Source organism: Diospyros lotus, chromosome 6 (assembly GCF_014633365.1).
Source record: "Diospyros lotus cultivar Yz01 chromosome 6, ASM1463336v1, whole genome shotgun sequence".
NCBI classification, from domain to species: Eukaryota; Viridiplantae; Streptophyta; class Magnoliopsida; order Ericales; family Ebenaceae; genus Diospyros; species Diospyros lotus.
In genome coordinates this window covers 26,979,813-27,000,782 of record NC_068343.1, presented here as the reverse complement: position 1 = coordinate 27,000,782, position 20,970 = coordinate 26,979,813, and the positions used below count along the sequence as shown (strand labels likewise).

Below are 20,970 nucleotides of genomic sequence, written 5' to 3'. Positions count from 1 at the left end.
ACTCATTCCCTAGAACACTTTAGCATTCTGCCAAATTCCACAACTGTTAGCTAGTCATAACACCTGACTACCACATCAAGAGGCTCCCATGGTTTCAATTTAAACCTATGTTGCCCTTCCTCTTGATAGGTTTCCATCTACTTCTCAACATCATTCCATAGATAACCTTTTGTTATCCACATCAAACCAAACCAATCCTGAAACACGGCAATGCCGATCCATCTACACAACGACATTGCAACATTGATCAGTCGACAACGATTTTACACCGTTCACACACAACAACGTTTCTCCTACTAATCACATCCCTTGAGGAATGCTTTGCAAATTTGGATGTGGAAGAGGATGTCCAAGTATACACCATGGTTGTAATTATAATACTGGGAAGAGATAAGAGCTACCGTATGAATTCATGCGCACGTGTAGACTATGGTTGTGGTATTGGCTTGTGATTATGGCGCGTAAGACTGTGGGTTTGAGTCCCACAACAGCCATATCTTATGACACGTAAGACTGTGTGTTTGAGTCTCATAGAAGCCATATCTTTTTATGTGTAACCACAACAACTTTATTTTGTGAGACTGTGGGTTCAAGTTCCACAACAATTTATGACCCTTGATGTGTGATATCATACGAGTGTGTTAGTGCCGCAAAGTTGAGAGCAGACAGAGGGTGGGGCAATTGCATACTTGATGTGTGGTATCATAAACGTGTGTTAGTTTCGCAGAGTTAAGAGCGAACTGAGGGCATTGTTCTGATGGGACCACTACATACTTGGTGTGTGGTATCACAAGCGGGTGCTAGTGCCGCAAAGTGGAATGGATTTATTGGCCTAGAGTGGATTGCCTTGTGAATGTATGATATCACAAGATAATGAGTGTTGTGCTTAGAGCACTAGATGGATTCCAGAGACTATATAGCAGCAAGGCTATTGCAGTTTGCCTTATCCATGATATGGTAGGAGTTTGTTACTTGCGTAGATTGTACTGATCTCGATTATGATTCTGTCCATGATGTTTCATGTTACAATTCTACTTGTGTTACTCTATGCTACAATCCTACCATATATTGCTTGTTATTTCTTATTGAGTCTCTATTATAATATATCTCATGCTCTATTTCATTATATTATGTTTGCTGGGTCTTACGACTCATTCTATCCCTTTAGATCATTCCAGGTGCAGGTAAAGCGAAGGAATAGAGGGTCCTAATAGAGCGTGATTTGTTGGGTTAGATGCGTACAAAACTCACCCGAATAAAAGGTTCTGAGAGTGTTTGTTAATTGTTGTTTTGTGCCATACTAATGGTTGTATTTTATTATTTGGGGTTTGTTGTATTTCTTTTTTTGGATAGCCTAATGGAATATAAATGATGATAATTATTTGATTTTATATAAAAAAATGATAAAATCATTGCTAATTGTTGTTGACGGTATGTTTTACTCTGTTTCCATTTTGAGAGGACTTTCCCTTGGAATTCCTAAGCTAGTGAGACTTTTGAAGGCGGGCCCTCACAATTTAGTAACAAAGCCTTTGTATTGGACTGTCAGGTCATTACAAGAGAAATTATTTTGTATCTCCTAGCCACCACATTTACTAATAAAATTGGTACCCCAACCAAACACACACAGTCGCTTGGGATAATGTTAAACCCGTGACGATATGTAATTTGTTTAGAATACCAATTTTATTTGCTGATACGGTGACTCGAAAACACTGTAATTTCTCCCAAGAATAGGGAGACTTTACAACAGGCAGAGGGCATCTTCACCATGGCCAAGGAAAACTGTATACAACCATTTTCATGAACATTCTGTTTCAATATCAAAATCCCATTATTGCTCGTCACTGATGTATGTTTCAAGGTGATAGCTCTAACAGTGTTCCAACAGTTTGCCAAAACCGAGTGTTGTGTGTGTAATCACTCTAACAATCATTCAGTAGTAGGTTATGCACGCATAGACCAACATGAAAGCCCAAAGAAACCAATATAAAGGAGCTAAGAGAATCCAAATATTTCTGCTTCAGTTTTGTGTTGCCTGAAAGATAAATTATAGACTTCCAAGTGCAGCCAAATTAACATATTTCTTCTCCTTACTCCACCAGCTACAGTTGCGAAGATCCATGCACATTGAAGCAAAGTACTGGTGCTAATATTCTTGCTTCAAGTATTTTCCTTGTTATGATCATTTCGCCGTTCCACCAAATTCTTCCAAGAGCCTCTCAATGGCCTTCCTTGATGAAACCTTATCGATCTCGAATGCTCTCATCTGGTCTCTTAGGCCTGCATCACCACCAAACAAATGGAAATTGTATTTTCACTCTAATTTACCTGAAGAAATACCGCAAAGACGCTGATAGAATCTGCGAGTCAACAGATGTGCCTTCTTTTATGTATATTTAACTAACTCAAGAGAATGTAACAATAAATATTGTACAACATTCCCAGAAAATGTATCTCCATGTTAAACCATAACCCAAGAAAAATAAAGGTTGGTTAGCTCGTGGTCAAGAAAATAGAAGAGAATGATCAACTACGTGGCAGGCCTCATTTACTGAAAACCAAACAATGTACGTAGCATGACATGTGATTCAACAGTGGCTTAATCAAGGAAATGATTCCTTTAGTTCTTGAATAACTTAACTTTGATTAATTTTGCATGTGCATTAGAAAGAAAGTATGGGTAACAAATCTGGCATATCTTACAACGGATTTGTTGAATGCATCTGGATTATAAAGCGAAACAGAAAACTGACCTGGTATGTTTTGAGCCTTAAGCGGCAATTGTGAAGAATTTGAATTGAAGAAGCTTAGCAGATTTTTCAGAAGCTCAGCAGATTCAGTAGAAACTAAGAGCTCTCTCTAAATCACAATAGAAAATGAAAGTGATCAGAATTTGATCCAAGATATAATAGGAAAAATATGCACAAAATCTTTGAATGAATAGCATTCTTTGCTGGTAATAAAGTAGATGGGAGCCAAGACATAGTGACATAGACAATCAAACTATAGTACAAATGAATTATCTTGAAAATCTTATTAGTGGGGTGAGTTAAGGCCACCTAGAATTGAATTTTTATTTTTTCATTTCTCCTCCAAGTGGGAGAATGGAATAGGAGATTTGCTCGTATTTCTCACCCTTCTAGTAGTAGAAATCACAATAATTCTTACTGTGAAATTTGTGAACATGGGTGAAAGAATCAATAATAATAGACCATTTTGGCCATGACACTATCTTCACATATGAAAGATCTGCAACTCATTAAAGTTCAGGTGGACAAGCTCTTAGGAAAAAAAAGATTCAGATATTGAATTTCCTCATGTAGACAGTAATGAACAAGGAAATATTAATTGGCCAGTCATTATTTAGTACATTTGATATTGTTTTTCCTACTGTAAAACAATTCCATGAGTAGATGTTGGCTAAAACCAAATGCTAATGCTGCAGAATAGGTAATGCGAAGAGACCAAATCAACTATTCATACTCAAACAAGAGTCTCTCCAAACCTTGAAGTTCTTCTGAAGATCGTAATAACCAGCAACAACCATAAGCAGCCGGAGTTTCTCAAGTTCTGGATTTCCAAAAGAAAAAGCATCAAGGAAGGAGAACCTCTTCTCTAGAACAATAAACTGAATTCACATTGAATAAGAACACAAGACACAACACCACAAAAGCAGAGGCTCAAATATTTTAACCGCAACTCTTGACACAGTTAAAATCATATTAAAATTCTAAATGGCGCAACACATTATTGATGATCAAGATTCGTTGACCAGTGTATGATTATGATAACTAAAAGGGCTAAATAGTGAAGAACAAGGATAGTGTACGTGGGAGCATGGAAAGAAGCAAAGAACACATTTGGAGGTCTCCCTTGACAATAAAGATTGGAAGAAAGCGCAAACATAAAGTTGCCCATTTGTTTTCTGCATACCAGTTGGGGAATTTTTGATATTGCCAATGAGAATGTACCATGGATGAGGTGGAACAGCAGAAAGTATTAGATAATGGTTTTGAAGGAAAATGAATGTAACCCAACACCACAAAAGCACTAAGAAAGGAGAACGTCATCTCTAGAACAATAAACTGAATTTGCATTGAATAAGAACAGAAGACACAACACCAAAAAAGCAGAGGCTCAAATATTTTAACCCCAACTATTGATACTGTTAAAATCATATTAAAAATCTGAATGGCATGACACATTATTAATGATCAAGATTCGTTTAACAGTGTATGATGATGATAACTAAAAGGGCTAAATAGTGAAGAACAAGAATAGTGTACGTCAGTACATGGAAAGCAGCAAAGAACACACTTGGAGGCCTCAATTGACAATACAGATTGGAAGAAAATGCAAACATAAAGTTGCCCATTTGTTTTCTGCGTACCAATTGGGAATTTTTGATTGTTCCAATGAGAATGTACCATGGATAAGGTGGAACATGATAAAGGAGAATCTGAATGTGGCGTGTGCATAACAGCCAGGCTACAGAGGCCAAAAAAGTGTTATTGGAAGGTGTAACTGAATTGTCTATTGGAAGAAAAAGGATAAGGAAGGGATTCATACAGAACCATATTATTTAGGACAAGGCTTTGACAATGGTAAACCACATCGATATTAAAATAACATTAAAGTAAAATCCATCTTTCATTGACTATAGGTCATATCTCAAATCTAGCAGAGAACATGATCAGAATTCACTCACGCTGGAAATGGATGATTTCCCGTACTGAGGTATCTTCATGAGCCAAAAGTTGTGAAATTGAAATGCCAATAGAACTCATTCCCATATGTGCCACCATCAATCTTGAACCACTACCATCTGCTTTACCTAAATTGACAAATCTTTATATCAATGGGATGCATAAAAGTGCAAGCTGCTGATAAGGTATGTATATCCAGCCAGACTGGCATGTGACCAGAAATGCATGATATAAGTGGCAACAAGAAGTAATCATTACCCATGATGAGTATTTTTATTTAAAATTTGAAAAAACCAAGTCATGAGCCCCACAGAGGATAGTGGCTTATAAACCTTGATATCAGGATTCTAGCTAAATTGTGCTAGCGAAAATAAAACAAGCAAGAAAAGGGTTAATTAAAGAAAAGGAAGTCATATATATGCTGCAATTAATGTGCAATGGTGTGGTGAAGTATTTACTGGTTACCATTTTGACTAAAGAACAGCTTATATGAAAGCCAGTTGGACCAAAATGATAATCTTGTTTTATTGGAGGCAGGCCATTTCAACCAAAACACTTTGGCGTAGGCAATTCTCTATTTCTTGAAAACAAAGTTATTTTCATCTGTGTTCCTAAAGTAACATGAACTTACTGTAAATCTAACAAAATCAAGCACAAATATGGGTATCCAACCTCTTAAATGGAAAACAGGTTTTATATGATCCATTTTCAAATAAAGCTTGGTTTTTTATTAAATACTTTGTTTTACCATGTAGTACTCAATCATTTCTATGTAAACAAAAGAGAAAGGAACAAGAGCATGAAACAAAGATGTGATACAAGGCACATTTATCGAGGACTTAGGGGAGGAAATGACTGTGGATGAAATATAACAGCAAAACACATTAATGCAGTTGACCTGGGATATGAATTGAGGGTTGTTAAGAGCCAAACTCATAAGAAAAGACAAGAGGGTTTTTACTAACTTTATTTAAATAATAAATGAAAGATAAAATTTACATGTAGATATAATGGGTTTGAAATGAACAAATTTGATATAATTTATTCATCAGAATGGGTCAATTTTAGAGTTTGCTAGTTTAGATATGTTCCACTGATCTACAACAAAAAATGTAGAAGTAGCTATTTGAAATCCTTTTTGGTAAAGATTCTATTATTACAAGGATGCAAACAAAAGAATAAATTTCAATTTATTTTGGCCTTCTCCTTTGAATTTTAAATCTATTTGGCAGGTCGGCTGCATATAAATAAACACCCCCCCCCCCCCCCCCCCCCAAACACGCACAAACAAACTAAAAGTGCATTCCTTGATGAAGACCACAAAGAACAAATTTGTATGCAACTTTTTCTGGGTGTGCTAAGCTCTTCTTATAACGTGTTTCATGGGAAAAGTCACTGTATAGGTTGAAAGAAGCACATGGGGCATGGTTTGAAAAGTTTAGACATGCTTCCCCAGTTGAGCTTTGAGAAAAGTTAGCATGATTCTTCTTCATTAATTACCAAGACATCTAAGAGTGCACTTCTCCTTGTTTATGTGGATGATATCATTATAACTGGCTCTGATGTTGCTTTGATTTGCCACAGAGGTCTCTCCATGTTTCTTTTCATCTGAACAATTTGAGTCCTCATGAGACATGATTTTCAGTCAAAAACTGTGTACTTAAAATAATGAACTAAAGAACACAATATTGATTGATACCTCTGTTATTCCAAGTTTTTATATTGCCCAATTAGTTGTGAAGACACTTCAGGTTCATGTATCTAGCTGTATGACATTAACTTTATAGGCTCACTGTGGAATGTTGGGGTATTATTTACTGTCAAAATGATGGGAAATCCAATCTCAATTTCATTGAAAGGTTACAAGAAATATATATACAACCTATTCTCCCATATAGGCAGTTTTCTAATTAGACAGTTTCCTAATCCAAATTAGGAAATATTTACAATCTAGGATACAATAAAAAATACAGTAAAAAATATAATCTCCTAGAAAGAAATATAGAAAGAGAAATCAACTGAAATGAAATCCTCATATCAATCAAATATGGACTGTAATCTCTTGGGTATTTCTAACACTCCCCCTCAGATGGTGAGTATATGTCATGCATTCCCATCTTGCTCAATAACCTTTAACGCACATGGCCGGGCAAACCTTTTGCCTATAGGTACAAAGGGAGTGCATATCAATCCACTATCAAATTTCTCTTTGATGAAATGCTTATCCATTTCAACATGTTTTGTCCTATCATGCTGAACTGGATTATAGGCTATGCTAATGACTGACTTCTTCTCACAATAGAGTCTCATAGGAGCTGTCCACTTGATCCTTAAGTCATCCAATAGAATCTTAAGCCACAGTAATTCACATATTACTAGGGCCATTGACCTAAATTCCGCTTCAACACTAGACCGAGCCACAACATTTTACTTTTTACTTCTCCAAGTCACGATATTTCCTCCTAGGAATGTGCAATAACCTAAAGTAGACCTTCTATCAACAAGTGACCCTGCATAATTTGCATCGATATATGCTTCAAGAAACAACTCTTCCCTTTTTCTGAATAATATACCTGTTATAAATGTTTCCTGCACCACTCCTTATGGGCTAGACTTAGTCCAATAGGCTGGCCCAATCAACTAAAGCCCAATAGGCCTAGCCGAGCTTGTCAGGGCAAGCTCGATGACAATGATATCATCCACATACACTACTAATGCAATTACTCCTCCTGTGGCTGAATGATGTACAAACAAAGTATGATCACCTTGACTTTTTTTGTACCCCATACCAAGCATAACTTTTGTGAAACGCCCAAACTAGGCTCTTGGTGACTATTTTAATCCATAGAGAGCCTTTTTCAATCTGCATACCACATTCTCCTTTGTTTTTAAACCAAACCCAAGTGGCACTTCCATATAAATCTCCTCCTCTAAATCCCAGTGTAGAAAAACATTTTTTACATCAAATTGTTGTAGTTGCCAGCCAAGATTAGTAGCTAAGGACAGTAACACCCTGACTGTATTCATCTTTGCTACGGGAGGAGCAAAAGTCTCTAGACAATCAACCCTATATGTTTGGGTATCTGTTTTAGCAACCAGCCTCGCTTTGTATCTCTTTAAAGATCCATCAGATCTATATTTCACCGTGAACACCCACTTACACCGTACTAGTTGCTTTCACTTTGGCAATCTAACCAATTCCCAGGTTTAGTTCTTCTCCAATGTTGCCATCTCTACCTCCATGGCACTCTTCTAGTTTTCATTACATAATGCTTCAAAAAAAGTCTTTGGGAATGGAATGGTGTTTAGGTTGGTAAGGAAAGCTTTTTGTCTAGGAGACAAATTTGAGTAGGATATGAACAAGTGGAGAGGATGTTTAGTACATGTCCTTGTCCTCTTTTTGATGGAAATAGGGAGATCAAGATCACTGAAATCAGGTGTAGGTGTAGGTGTAGGTGTAGGTTTGATGGAGGATGGATTAGGTTCAGAAATTGGAATGCAAGATTCAGGGCACAATTCAAATAATGTAGCCTGCATAAGTGGAGGAGCTAGTACCTTTCTCCTTGAATACACCTGTAGTGGACCAGAAAAAGGCTATAGATTTCCCCTTTGTATCATGCTTTGTGAATCCAGTGAGGTAGAGACTAGAGGAGACAAGGAAGAAGAAGGAAAATCAGGGAGGAACAAGTCTCTGTCTCTATCTTCCAAGAATGTAGTCTCCCCTGAGAGTAAGGATGATTAAAATAGGAACTCTTCTCCACAGAACTTACATTAGCTGAAACAAAAAACTAGAGGATGGAAGCATTTATACCCTTTTTGAGTGGAGGAATATCCAAGAAAGATACATTTGAAAGCCCTAAGGTCAAGTTTGCCTCTATTAGGGGTGTGGATATGAACAAAACTTAGACAGCCAAAGACCTTGGGAGAGAGACCATTAGAAGTATTGAACCCGATAAAGGCCTTGGTGAGGAGATGAATTGGACTATGAGAATCAAGACTTCTAGAAGGTAGGCGGTTAATAAGATATGTGGCTATTAAGGCTGCTTCTCCCTAATATTGTTTAGGAACTATTAGAATTATTAGTATAATTAGATATATTGCATATTGTTGTATGTGTTTTTATTTATTTATTTGTTATAACTATGTGTAATTAGGCTAAGCCCATAAACTAAGCCCGTAAGTTATTAGGCCCGTTGTGCCTATTATAAATAACACACTAAGAGACTAATCTTTTAGCTTTTTCTCTCATAATTGTTTTCTCACATGGTATCACAGCCACCGGTGAGAAAAACCCTAGCCACCGCTGTATATCTTTTTCCAGCGGCCTAAAAACCCTAATTTTCTTTCTTCACCATCACTGTTCACGGCCGAAAAACCCTAGTTTTATTTCTATTCGTCACTGTTCACGCCGGAACATCACTGTCTGACCGTCTTTTGCTAGAACCAACCCCACCCTAGGGTTGCCGCTGGAAAATCGCAGCCACAGGAGCTCCCACGTGCCGCCACGCACAGCCGTCCGCCCCCACACACAGGCGCGTGAAGGCGTGTTTGCCCGCCGTTTTCTCCCGGCTTCTCCAGATCAGCTCGCCTCCCTGCCCTAGGCCTATTCCCGATGTCAAATCCTCGCTATGTCTAATCTCAGTGATGCAATTTCTGTTGGTGCTACTCCCGCAACCGCACCTGTTGCCCCTGCTACCTCTCAGTCCTTTACTATCTCCAATCTACCGGAGCTCCCACGTGCCGCCACGCACAGCCATCCGGCCCCACACACAAGCACGTGAAGGCGCGTCCGCCAGCCGTTTTCTCCCGGCTTCTCCAGATCAGCTCGCCTCCCTGCCCTAGGCCTATTCTCGATGTCAAATCCTCGCTATGTCTAATCTCAGTGATGCAATTTCTGTTGGTGCTACTCCCGCAACCGCACCTGTTGCCCCTGCTACCTCTCAGTCCTTTACTATCACCAATCTACCGAAGCTCCCACGTACCGCCACGCACAGCCATCCGGCCCCACACACAAGCACGTGAAGGCGCGTCCGCCCGCCGTTTTCTCCCGGCTTCTCCAGATCAGCTCGCCTCCCTGCCTTAGGCCTATTCTCGATGTCAAATCCTCGCTATGTCTAATCTCAGTGATGCAATTTCTGTTGGTGCTACTCCCGCAACCACACTTGTTGCCCCTGCTGCCTCTCAGTCCTTTATTGTCTCCAATCTCAGAACAACCAATATCACCATTGTCAAGTTGATAGGGTTTGCCAATTATCTCTCATGGGCAGCCTCTGTCAAAATGTGGTTCAAAGGGCAAGGTCAAGCTGATCATCTTACCACAAAGGCTGAAAGTGTGCCGGAAGCCAATCGAGCTAGATGGGAACAAGTTGATGCCTAATTATGCAATCTCCTATGGCTAATGCAACTTGTGAGCTCATTTGGCTTAAGCAACTCTTGGAGGAACTCAAGTTTTGTGAAGTGTCCCCTATGAAGCTTGTTTGTGATAATCAAGCTGCCTTGCACATTGCTTCCAATCCAATGTTCCATGAGCAAACTAAGCATATTGAAATTAACTGTCACTTTATTAGAGAAAAACTGGTTGAAGGTGTTATTGTTACAGAATTTGTTAACTCCAGTGATCAACTTGCCGATGTCTTCACCAAGTCTCTAAACGGTCCTCGGATAGAATATATCTGTAACAAGCTTGGTGCATATGATATCTATGCTCCAGCTTGAGGGGGAGTATTAGAATTATTAGTATAATTAAATATATTGCATATTGTTGTATGTGTTTTTATTTATTTATTTGTTATAACTATGTGTAATTAGGCTAAGCCCATAAACTAAGGCTGTAGGTTATTAGGCCCATTATGCTTATTATAAATAACACACTGAGAGACTAATCTCTTAGTTTTTCTCTCATAATTGTTTTCTCACAGGAACATTATTGTGGAAGAGAAGAGCTCTTGTAACAGCTAATAGGTGACCATTTTTCCTCTCAACCACTCCATTTTACTGAGGAGTATAAACACAAGAAGACTCATGAATTATACCCCTTTTTTGGAAGAAAACAAACAAAGACTGGTTAAAATAGTCCCTAGCATTGTCTGACCAAACTTTCTTTATTTCAACCCCAAACTGAGTTTTAATCATGTTATAGAAAATTGTGCACACTTCGGATTTAGCCTTTAATAAGTATAACCAAACCACCCGTGTGCAATCATCCACGAATGAGACAAACCATAGAGCCCTTGAGATAATAGGAATAAGAGAAGGGCCCCATATATCACTATGAATCAGTATAAATGGGAGAGAACTTCTGTTATTATTAAGAGGAAATGAGACTCTTCTATGTTTAGCAAGCTCACACACATCACAATGAAATTCCCTAACATCTAATCCCTTGAATAATGAAGGAAACAACAATTTGAGAACCCTAAATGATAGAGCCTCAACTAAGAATAATATAGGGGAAACTCTCCTTTTATCAGTCTGTCCACTAAGGTCTCGAAGGTAGTAAAGTCCATTTTCCCTAGCATGCCCAATCATCCTCCTTGGGTCCTATGCTTGAAATTCACAAAATGAGGGATAAAAGATGACACAGCAGTTAGCATTAGTGGTTAGTTTTTGAATGGAAACAAGATTGGTGAAAAGTTTAGGGAAATTGAGAACATTCTTTAGGACTAGGTTGTTGTTTATAAAGACGTCTCCTTGGCTAGCTACAGTTGTAAAAGATCCATCAGCCATAGTTATTTTCCTTGAGCTAGAACATGGTGTATAGGATAGAAACCGGTGTGAAGAAAAAGTCATATGGTCTATGGACAGGTACTTGCACTCTAGCCAAAATATAGTCCTAAAGAATGTATTGCACAGAGGTATCTTAGAAAGATAAAATACAGTCCTAAAGAAAAGTTTAGGGACGTATTTTTTATTGTATCTTAGATTATAAATATTTCCTAAAACAGTCCTAAAGAATGTATTTCAGTTGAGCTAGAACATGATGTATTTTTTATTGTATCTTAGATTATAAATATTCTTAAGAGTGCAAGTACTTGTCCGGGGTTTCTTTTCTAGCGTCCCCAACAAATTCCTTGGCTTCTCAATCTCCTCCCGGTTTAGCTCCATTGTATCTGCTTGATCTGGAGCTTTTCCTTCAGGAGACTGCTGGCAACTGGCCACATATACTTGCCCTTGTCCTTTTTGTTTCCCACCCTTTGGTTGGCTTACCATAAAGTTTCCAACACTTCTCTATGATATGCCTAGGCTTCTTGCAATATGTGCACCACATGTTGTCCCTATTCACTATTTTGGATGAATCAGAAACCTTCTTGTCATAAGTCCTCTCTTTTTCAACAAATCTTTTCTGTATAGCAGCATCTTCACTACACTTCATCTGGATGCATTAGTAGTGGTCCAATTCTTGCCACAAAGTTTGCAAGAGATTTGCATACTCGGTGATAGACCGAGATCCTTGCTTGGTGGCTTGCTCAGTGATTTCATAGATTTGAGCAACATGTACCTTAGAGTAAGTGAGTTTCACAACCTCCCAAATCTCCTTAGCAGTCTTTAGGAACATGATAGTGTCACTGATCTCTGGCAGCATAGAGTTTCAGAGCCAGGACATAACCAAGGAGTCCTCTTCATCCTAGGTTGCAAACATAAGATCGTCCTCCTTAGGCCCGATTCCAAGTAAGTGCCTCATCTTCCCTTTTCCCTTTAGGAATGTCCTAATTAATTGGGACCACTTCAAGTAGTTTTTTCCATTCAACCTATAGGCTATATAACCTATTCTTCCATATAGGCAGTTTTCTAATTAGACAGTTTCCTAATCTAGATTGGGAAATATTTACAATCTAAGATACAATAAAAAATATAGTAAAAAATATAATCTCCTAGGAAGAATTATAGAAAGATAAATCAACTGAAATCAAATCCTCATATCAATCAAATATGAACAATAATCTCTTGAGTATTTCTAACATTTACTTGAGGTACACTATAAAACAGCTGAAAGTTCCTCCTGGCACATGCACAGTACAGTAGAGAAAACTAAATTTGTACGATTATCTATCTTATGGTGTAGACTCTTCTTCATATATAGTCTCTAATTAAAGACTCACAAAAACTTCGTATTTGAGTCCATCTAGACCACATTAGAGTCCAATCATGCTAATATATTAGCTATAGTAATAGGAGCAAGATTTACCCAATCAATTGTGTAATCTAATGAAGTTGGATCATCCATGTACCACACATATCATAATCCTACTAAAGACATTCTCCTCAAGACAATCATTCTGCAGCTACCTATTAGATTCCTTATCTGACAAGAGAATTCTCAATTGCTTGAGAATGGTTGATGGAGGTAATTGGGGAATTTAGGGGGAGAATAGAGAAGTATATATATAAAGAAAATGAGAATTGAGAGGGAAATTAATTTCCAATTTATCCAGCTAGGTGTGGATCAATAGTATTTATACTGATCTAGAGCTGAGTTTAGGTGCCAAAACAGTTGCCCACTTGCGCTTACAACAATTCCCACGGCATGCTGGAACATTCCTCTAATTATGCCAAACACAATTTTATTTTACAAGGTATAGCAGGCTCACTACAATGACTACTTAGCTAGCTAACATGACAATCCCCGCCCCTTAAAGCATTTCTTGTCCTCACGAAATGTGTAGCAAGCTTGCTGCGTTAGGAGATTGTTGGAGAAGGCCTGGCAAATACTCCCATGTGTTGTTGTTTGAGTGGAGGGATAACCACTAGACTAGTACCTAGATGAGATGAGCCCTATTTCAGTGAATCACCCTTTTGTCCACTACAGCTGTAGGTATTGCCTCTGTTGGGGTGTCTCCCACCATAGGCGGTAGTGTCGGAGTGGACCTCTATGTTCCAATAGCTTTCTTGAGAAGAGAAACGTGGAAGATGGGGTGAATACATGCATCTTCCGATAGTTGTAACTTGTAAGCCACGGTACCTATCTTCTCTATAATGGAAAATGGCCCATAATACTTGGGGCTCAGCTTGGAGATGGATTGCCGGGTTAGTGTCTTGAGGTGCTGCTGGCTAAGCTTCAAATAAACTTCTTCTCCCACTGAGAACTCCCTCTCACTCCTCTTTTTGTCAGCCAATTGCTTCATTCTGTTCTTGGCCTTAGTCAATTCTGCTTTAAATAGCCTCATAATGTCTTATATTTGCTGCAAGTAAGCCCCAACTGTCGCCACTGTAGTGTGTCCTATAGTTGGAAGTAAGTCCGGTTTGTAGCCATAAAGAGCTTTAAAGGGGGTCATTTTGATTGACCTATGGTAGCTCAAGTTATACCACCACTGAGCTACTGCTAGCAACTTATGCCACCCATTGGATTGTAAGAAGCTCAGGCACCTTAAATATGCTTCCATACATTGATTTACTCGTTCTGTTTGACCATCCGTTTTAGGATGGCATGCAGTAGACATTAAGAGCTTAGTGCCCAAAGACCTCATGAGTTCTTTTCAAAAGAGGCTAGTAAATACTTTGTCCCGGTCTGATACGATGGACTGAGGAATCCCATGTAGCTTCACCACATTCTCCATGAATGCTCTAGCCACTTCTTGTGCTGTGAATGGGTGGGATAACCCATTGAAGAGGCTAAACTTAGTAAACTTGTCCAGGGGCTGTAGTTGTCCGGGGTGAGCCACTGTCTCATGTTTGCATCGTCTACACACATCACATCTTAAAACATAATCCCACACGTATTTCTTTAATTGGGGACAAAAGAATACTTGTTTAACCTTGCGGTAGGTATTTTGTATGCCCAAGTGACCACCAATTGGAGACCCATGCAGTGTATTAACTATCCTATCCTTCAACTCCTCATAGTCCCCTATAATCATCCGGCCTTTGTACCTTATCACTCCATTGATCAATGTGTAGTCTGGCCTACCGTACGCATTAATGCTTAGTTGCTCCAGTAGCTCCTTTGTCCATTCCCCCTTTTGATAGCTATCCATGACCTCTTGGACCTAATCTGGCACCACTGTGGTGATAGCTGTAGACATCCATTCCTCATGGCAATGAGATAGAGCATTTGCTACCACATTTTCCTTCCCTTTCCTAAAGTGAATCACATAATCTAATCCCATGAGTTTGGTCATGCCTTTCTTCTGCAACTGAGTATGCAGTCTCTGCTACAACAAGAATTTCAAACTTACGTAATCTGTTTTAATCACGAACCTTCCTCCTTCAAAATAGTGCCACCACTTCTCTATTGCCATTAGCACAATCATCAGCTCCATTTCATAAATGTTGAGGCCTTGGTGCCTAGGTGCTAGGGCTTGACTGAGGAATGCCCAAGGGCCTACCATCTTGATATAGGACTGCACCAATCCCATAATTGCTAGCATCCGTTTCCAATGTGAATGGCTTGCTAAAGTCAGGCAAGCCTAGTATGGGGACCTCACTTAAAGCCCTTTTCAGCTGCTCAAAAGCTTTTTCCGCCTTGGGGTTCCATTTAAATCCTTCATCCTTCAATAGCTCAGTCAATGGTTTGCTGAGCATACCATAAATTTTCACAAATCTCTTGTAGTAGCCGATGAGCCCTAGGAATCCCCTCAAGGTCCTGATATTGGTGGGTTTAGGCCAAGTCACAATAGCCTCTATTTTCTTGGGATTTGTACCCACTCCAACTCTTGAAATAATGTGCCCAAGATATTCCACATGTTTTTGTGCAAAAGCACACTTTGACGACTTGATCCACAACCAATTAAATCTTAAAATCTCAAATGTAGCCCTATTGTGGTTTAGGTGTTGACCAAAGGAAGGGCTATAGACTAGGATGTCATCAAAGAAGACCAATACGGATTTTTTGAGGTATGGCTCAAAAATTTGGTTCTTAAGGGCTTGAAATGTGGCAGGGGCATTTGTGAGGCCAAAAGGCATCATTGTGAATTCAAAATGCCTATGGTGTGTCTTGAATGTTGTTTTAGGTATATCATTAGGATCCATCCTAATCTGATGGTATCCTGAACGTAGGTTTAGTTTAGAGAATATTGAGGCATGCTTAAACTCACCTAGTAGGTCTTAAATGATTGCGATAGGAAATTTGTCCTTAATGGTGATGGCATTGAGCTATCTGTAATCAACACAGAAGCGCCAAGTGCTATCTTTTTCTATACCAATAGGACAAGGGAAGCAAAAGGGTTGTGGCTATAATAGATTGGCTTAGCATTTCTTTAACCAGTTTCTCAATTTCGAATTTGAGTTTGGTGGGCATCGGTAAGACCTAATGTTTACTGGTTCCACATTGAGTTAAGAGGGGTATGGTGTGGTCTAATGATCGTTTGGGTGGTAATGACTTAGGTTCTACAAAAAGATCTTGATATTCAGCCAGTAATGAATCAAGGAGGGCCAATTCATGTACCTGCTAGGTGGGTTTAGAGCCTCCTTCCACATCTGTCTCTTGTTGCTCAATGGCTTCAATTGAGAACAATTATCCCACTTGTGCTATTTTCTTCTTGAATAGTTGTTGCAGCTTTTTTCCTTAAATCAGTTTGCATATTCCCACCTCCATATTTCCCAGCAACACCACCCTTCGCCCCTCCTTCTCTAGGGTTACCTCCATGTTGTTAAAATCAAAGTTGATTGGACTCAAACCTCCCGTATCCAATCAACCCCAAGCACAATAAGACACCCCCTAATTTGAGTAACCTTAAATCAGCATGGAAATCTTGCCCTTGCATTTCCAGCAGAATCCTAAGCATGCAGATTTGTTGATCACTTTATCCTCGTTAGCCACTGTGACAGACAGGGGTTGAGTGCTAGCCAATTGGCATATCATCTTCTTGGTTGTTCCCTCATCAATAAAATTGTGGGTGCTCCCACTATCTATTAGGACCATGAGGGTACTGTCCTGCACTTTTCCCTCAACCTTAATGATCTTGCTATTGGCTACTCCCTTGATTGCATGCAAGGAAATAGCCCCACTGCCTTCCTTCTCCTCATCTCCCATCACAGCCAATTCTTCCTCTTCTTTTTCCTCTCCTTCTAGCAGGAGCAATTGCTTCTTACATAGATGTCCTAGGGTGTACCTATCCCCACACCAAAGAGATAACCCTACTGCTCTCCTCTGTTGTAAATTCGTGCTAGGGGGTATAGATGTCAACTACTTCACCCCAGTACCCCCTCTTGTGGTTTCTTTTCCTTGCATCCTTTCTCCAGACAGCACCATCCCTTGACCAACCCCTCTGTTCTTATTCCTTTGTTTTCTCATTAAAGCCTCCACTATCAACTCCTGCAATGAGGCTCCTTTATTTGCTCCACGTAAGTTCGTGCACAACCTTCCCGCCATCATCTCCAATTTTTAGTCTACCACCATCTCCATCCTTCCTTCCATTGAGTCCACTCGGCTCTGCATCCCCGTCATTGACATAAGTTCGTGCACAACCTTCCCGCCATCATCTCCAATTTTTAGTCTACCACCATCTCCATCCTTCCTTCCATTGAGTCCACTCGGCTCTGCATCCCCGTCATTGACATGGACAACTACTATAGCTGAGTCTCCATGTGCTTCATTCAGGTACCGTCGGCCATGTCCAATCGCTCTTCCAATTCAATGGCCAGAACCTTGCTTTGATACCAATTTGTCAAATTCCTGATTTGACAAGAGAATTCTCAATTGCTAGAGAATGGTTGATGCGAGGGAATTGGGGAATTTAGGGGGAGAATAGAGAAGTATAGAGAGAGAATGAGAATTGAGAGGGAAACTAATTTCTAATTTCATTCATCATATCCAGCTAGGTGCGGATTAGTAGTATTTATACTGATTTGGGGCTGAGTTTAGGCGCCAAAACGGTTTCCCAACTTGCCCACTTGCGCTTATAACAATTCCCACGGCATGCTGGAACATTCCTCCAATTATGCCAAACAGGGTTTTATTTTACAAGGTATAGCAGCCTTACTACAATGACTACTTAGCTAGCTAACGTGACACTACCAAATAGAAAAATCAATAGGTAAATACATTATCATGGCCAGCCAGCCCCAATACTGAAAGAATCCCGTGTTTATGTGTCATGTCAGGATTATTTTCATCATAGTCAAATTACATACAATAAAACAGCAAATAATTCTGGTGGTCTTTCAATAATAATAAAAAGGAAAAAGAAAAACAAAGAAGTGTCAATGTCTGCCACAAGTCTGGCATGGTATTCACTCAGAAAATCAATTCAACATAGGAAGAACTAAGACTAGTCATCTGATGCACACAAAGAGAGGGGAAAATTCCTAGCTGATCAAGTGAGAGTTTTTCCAGTAGGGTCATAAGAAATCTTCGGAACTGAGACATCAAGAGACCTTGGGGATTTATAACAAAGATGAAAATGGAAAATGTCCATACCTACTCTTGTCCACTTCTTGAAATCCTTCCGCAAAATATCTCCAACTTTAAGGTGGGATACATCATACATTTTGTGCCGCACTGTGAACATGATATTTATAACTGAGCCTTATACTCTGAAGCAGAATCAATATTTGGAATTAAGAGCAATAAGTAACTTTCAAACACGTACGAATCTGGTATAGACCATTCAATCCAAATCGACCAGCCCCATTAATCAGCAATGTAGCCATGTACTTATCTTTGGAGGTACACTGAGTGCTAGTTAAATTTCCAGTATCCAACAGGATGCCAGCTAACTACATGTCATGGAAAGAGAAGTAAACAATCAAATTGCCAAAATAATTCAGTATATAAAGAAAAAAGTTGACAAGGAAAAAGTTTCAAAATATATATTACAGGACAAAAAGTATGAACTGATTCTGGAGGAGCATTATGCTAGGAGAATATTAGCCACACAACATAACTAATCATGAACGTAGAGATGTAGGACAAGGCACAGAATACTCATAGCAGTGTGGCCAAACGGAATATAAGGGAGCATAAAAAAGGCTGTTCAGAGAAAAAGACATCTAGTTTTGTAGCAAAAGCTTGGTTAAGTTCTAGAATCATATGATCTGTTTGAAGTTCCTGTAGGCGCAGAAGACTTGTGAAATTTTTTTTTTTTTTATTTCAGTTTTTGTTCCAACCAAATTATTAGGAGGCTGACACAAAACACTAGAGGAAAACCAAAATTCAAATGTTCTGTTAAAATAGAATGCAATTAACCAAAACACTAGTAATTCTTTTCTTTTTGAATTCCTAGCTATTACTTGAACCTGTAACTTTAAGCTAAACTTGTATGGGCATATTATTCAACACTGTAGTTATTGTGCACCCATATATTTCACTTGTGTTCCAAAATGAACAGGAAGCATTTTCTTCTCCTAGCTAACCAAAACAATGCATAGAAAAGTAATTCTAATCCTTGAGTTGAAGAGGAACTTGGACTGCTTCAAAAGTGGGTGCTACTCAACAAAAGGTTTTACCCTAGAAGAATGAAGCATAATCATTGGAAATGTACTGAATTACATCTGGTTCTGTGGTTTGAAAGCCTGCTGATTGCAGAAGCTCCAAAAAAGAAGTGAACTAGACATGGAATCTAAGTTCTCAAAATCATCATTACAAAGATAAAGATTCATATATTTCTTGAAAACATGTTTTCATTAGATATTATATGAGATTTACAGAAGATAAGTCATAGATGGAAATGAATGGAAAGCTAGAATTCATGTGGTTAACACCAAATAGTGGGATAAAGGATTAGTATGTTGTTGTATGTTTTCATCATATAAGAAGCACTACATGACCTTGCATAGCACTACGAGGACCCTGGATCTGTAACGGGATCAAGACGTAACAAAGAAGCAAAGGAATTTTGAAACCTCTAACTATACTCCATCCTACTAAAATCATAGATTAAGATCCCTAAGATGATATGTGCCACGAGTGGGCAGTACAAGCTGAGCTTTGTGTTCATTGATGGACCGAGAAGAATATATACATATTAACATACCCTTGAGATAAATTTGATACATATAAAAAGGCGAACTAAACCATATTAACCACAAGCATTACACAATGTGCATTTTAAGCATGTTGGATAATTACACAATGTTTCCAAGATGCATGGGGGCAACCTTGCCATCTCCATTGGCATGGCTCGTTTTGTGGAATTTTTGTCTCGTTCATCCCTTGGAATAACAAACATTTTGGGATGGATTGTATATATCGTAAGCTTGATAGGATCCTCGTCAATGATGGTTGGTTGGCTCACTTTGGTGATAGTCGTGCTCTCTTTTTCCCTCGTGGTATTTCTGTCCATAGCCCTATGGTTGTTGATCTTCAAGGAAACCATAATAGGTCTGGTGGTTGTTTTCATTTTAATAATCACCTCGGTAAGCATCCTCTTTTCCTCCATACTGCCAAGTCCTGTTGGGAGTAGGATTGTCATGGTTGGCCTATGTATAGTCTCGTTCAGAAGCTTAAGAGTGTTAAGAGAGGTCTAAAATCTATGAATAATAGCTATGGCCATGTCACCTCTAAGGTTATTCTCTTTTGTGATCAGCTTCAGGAAGTGCAACGCCTCCTTTAGGACTCCCCTGATGATGTCTCTCTGAGATAGAGGGAAATGTCTTTAACCCATCTCTATTCTGATGCTTTTAGTCCACAAGAGAGAGTTCTTTAGGCTTCGTGCTCATATTAGATGGGTTGGGCAGGGAGACCGCTACTCTCGGTTCTTCTTCCAACAAATATTATCTAATCGAAACTATCACCATATTCATAGTATTACTCGTGAGGATGGCTCTCACACTTCATTAGATGACAAAGTGTCTCAGGTGCTTCTCTCCCATTTCCATGCTCTCTTAGGCCCACGCTCTCATGCTTCTTCCTTATCTTTGGAGGAGGTCTATAGGTATGTGGAGCATTCTCTTTCGCTTGATTGTTAGCCTGAGCTTATTAAGGATGTCACTTCTGAGGAAGTTCGCCTTGCTCTGTTCTCTATGGGTGATGATAAAACCCATAGCCCTAATGGTTTCGCTGTTAAATTTTTTCATCAGGCCTAGGAAGTGGTCAGTCCTGACTTTACAGCGGGCATTTGTAATTTCTTCCAATAAGGTCAATTGCTTGGCGAAGAAAATGCTACTATTATTAGTCTTATCCCTAAGGTCCCTCATCCTAAATATCCTAGTCAATTCAGGCCCATATCTTGCTCTAATGTGATCTCTAAGGTCATTTCTAAGATTCTTGCTAACCCTGGCTCAAACCCTTTCTGTCTCATCTAGTGGATGGCTCTTAGACAGTGTCCGTGCTTGGTTGCTTCATTGGGGATAATATTTTGTTAGCCCAGGAGCTCCTCTATTGTTA

The 20,970-nt window shown here is 39.1% G+C and overlaps 1 protein-coding gene across 5 annotated transcripts in view; it reads right to left on the bottom strand.

The window, feature by feature from the left end:
- Positions 1–1,579: 1,579 nt before the first annotated feature.
- LOC127804707 (uncharacterized) overlaps positions 1,580–20,970 on the bottom strand; it is a 93,582-nt gene continuing 74,191 nt past the window's right edge. For 3 of the 5 annotated variants that reach the window (XM_052341653.1, XM_052341651.1, XM_052341652.1), the window contains 6 exons: positions 18,236–18,362; positions 18,064–18,144; positions 4,712–4,837; positions 3,509–3,573; positions 2,757–2,862; positions 1,592–2,283 (listed from right to left, as the gene is read on the bottom strand). In XM_052341653.1, coding sequence (XP_052197613.1) covers positions 2,186–2,283; positions 2,757–2,862; positions 3,509–3,573; positions 4,712–4,837; positions 18,064–18,144; positions 18,236–18,362 — 603 coding nt within the window. In that variant the 3' untranslated portion in view covers positions 1,592–2,185. Of the gene's footprint in view, positions 2,284–2,756; positions 2,863–3,508; positions 3,574–4,711; positions 4,838–18,063; positions 18,145–18,235; positions 18,363–20,970 lie in introns of all 5 variants that reach the window. The other 2 variants (XM_052341654.1, XM_052341650.1) reach the window with 2 other exon arrangements.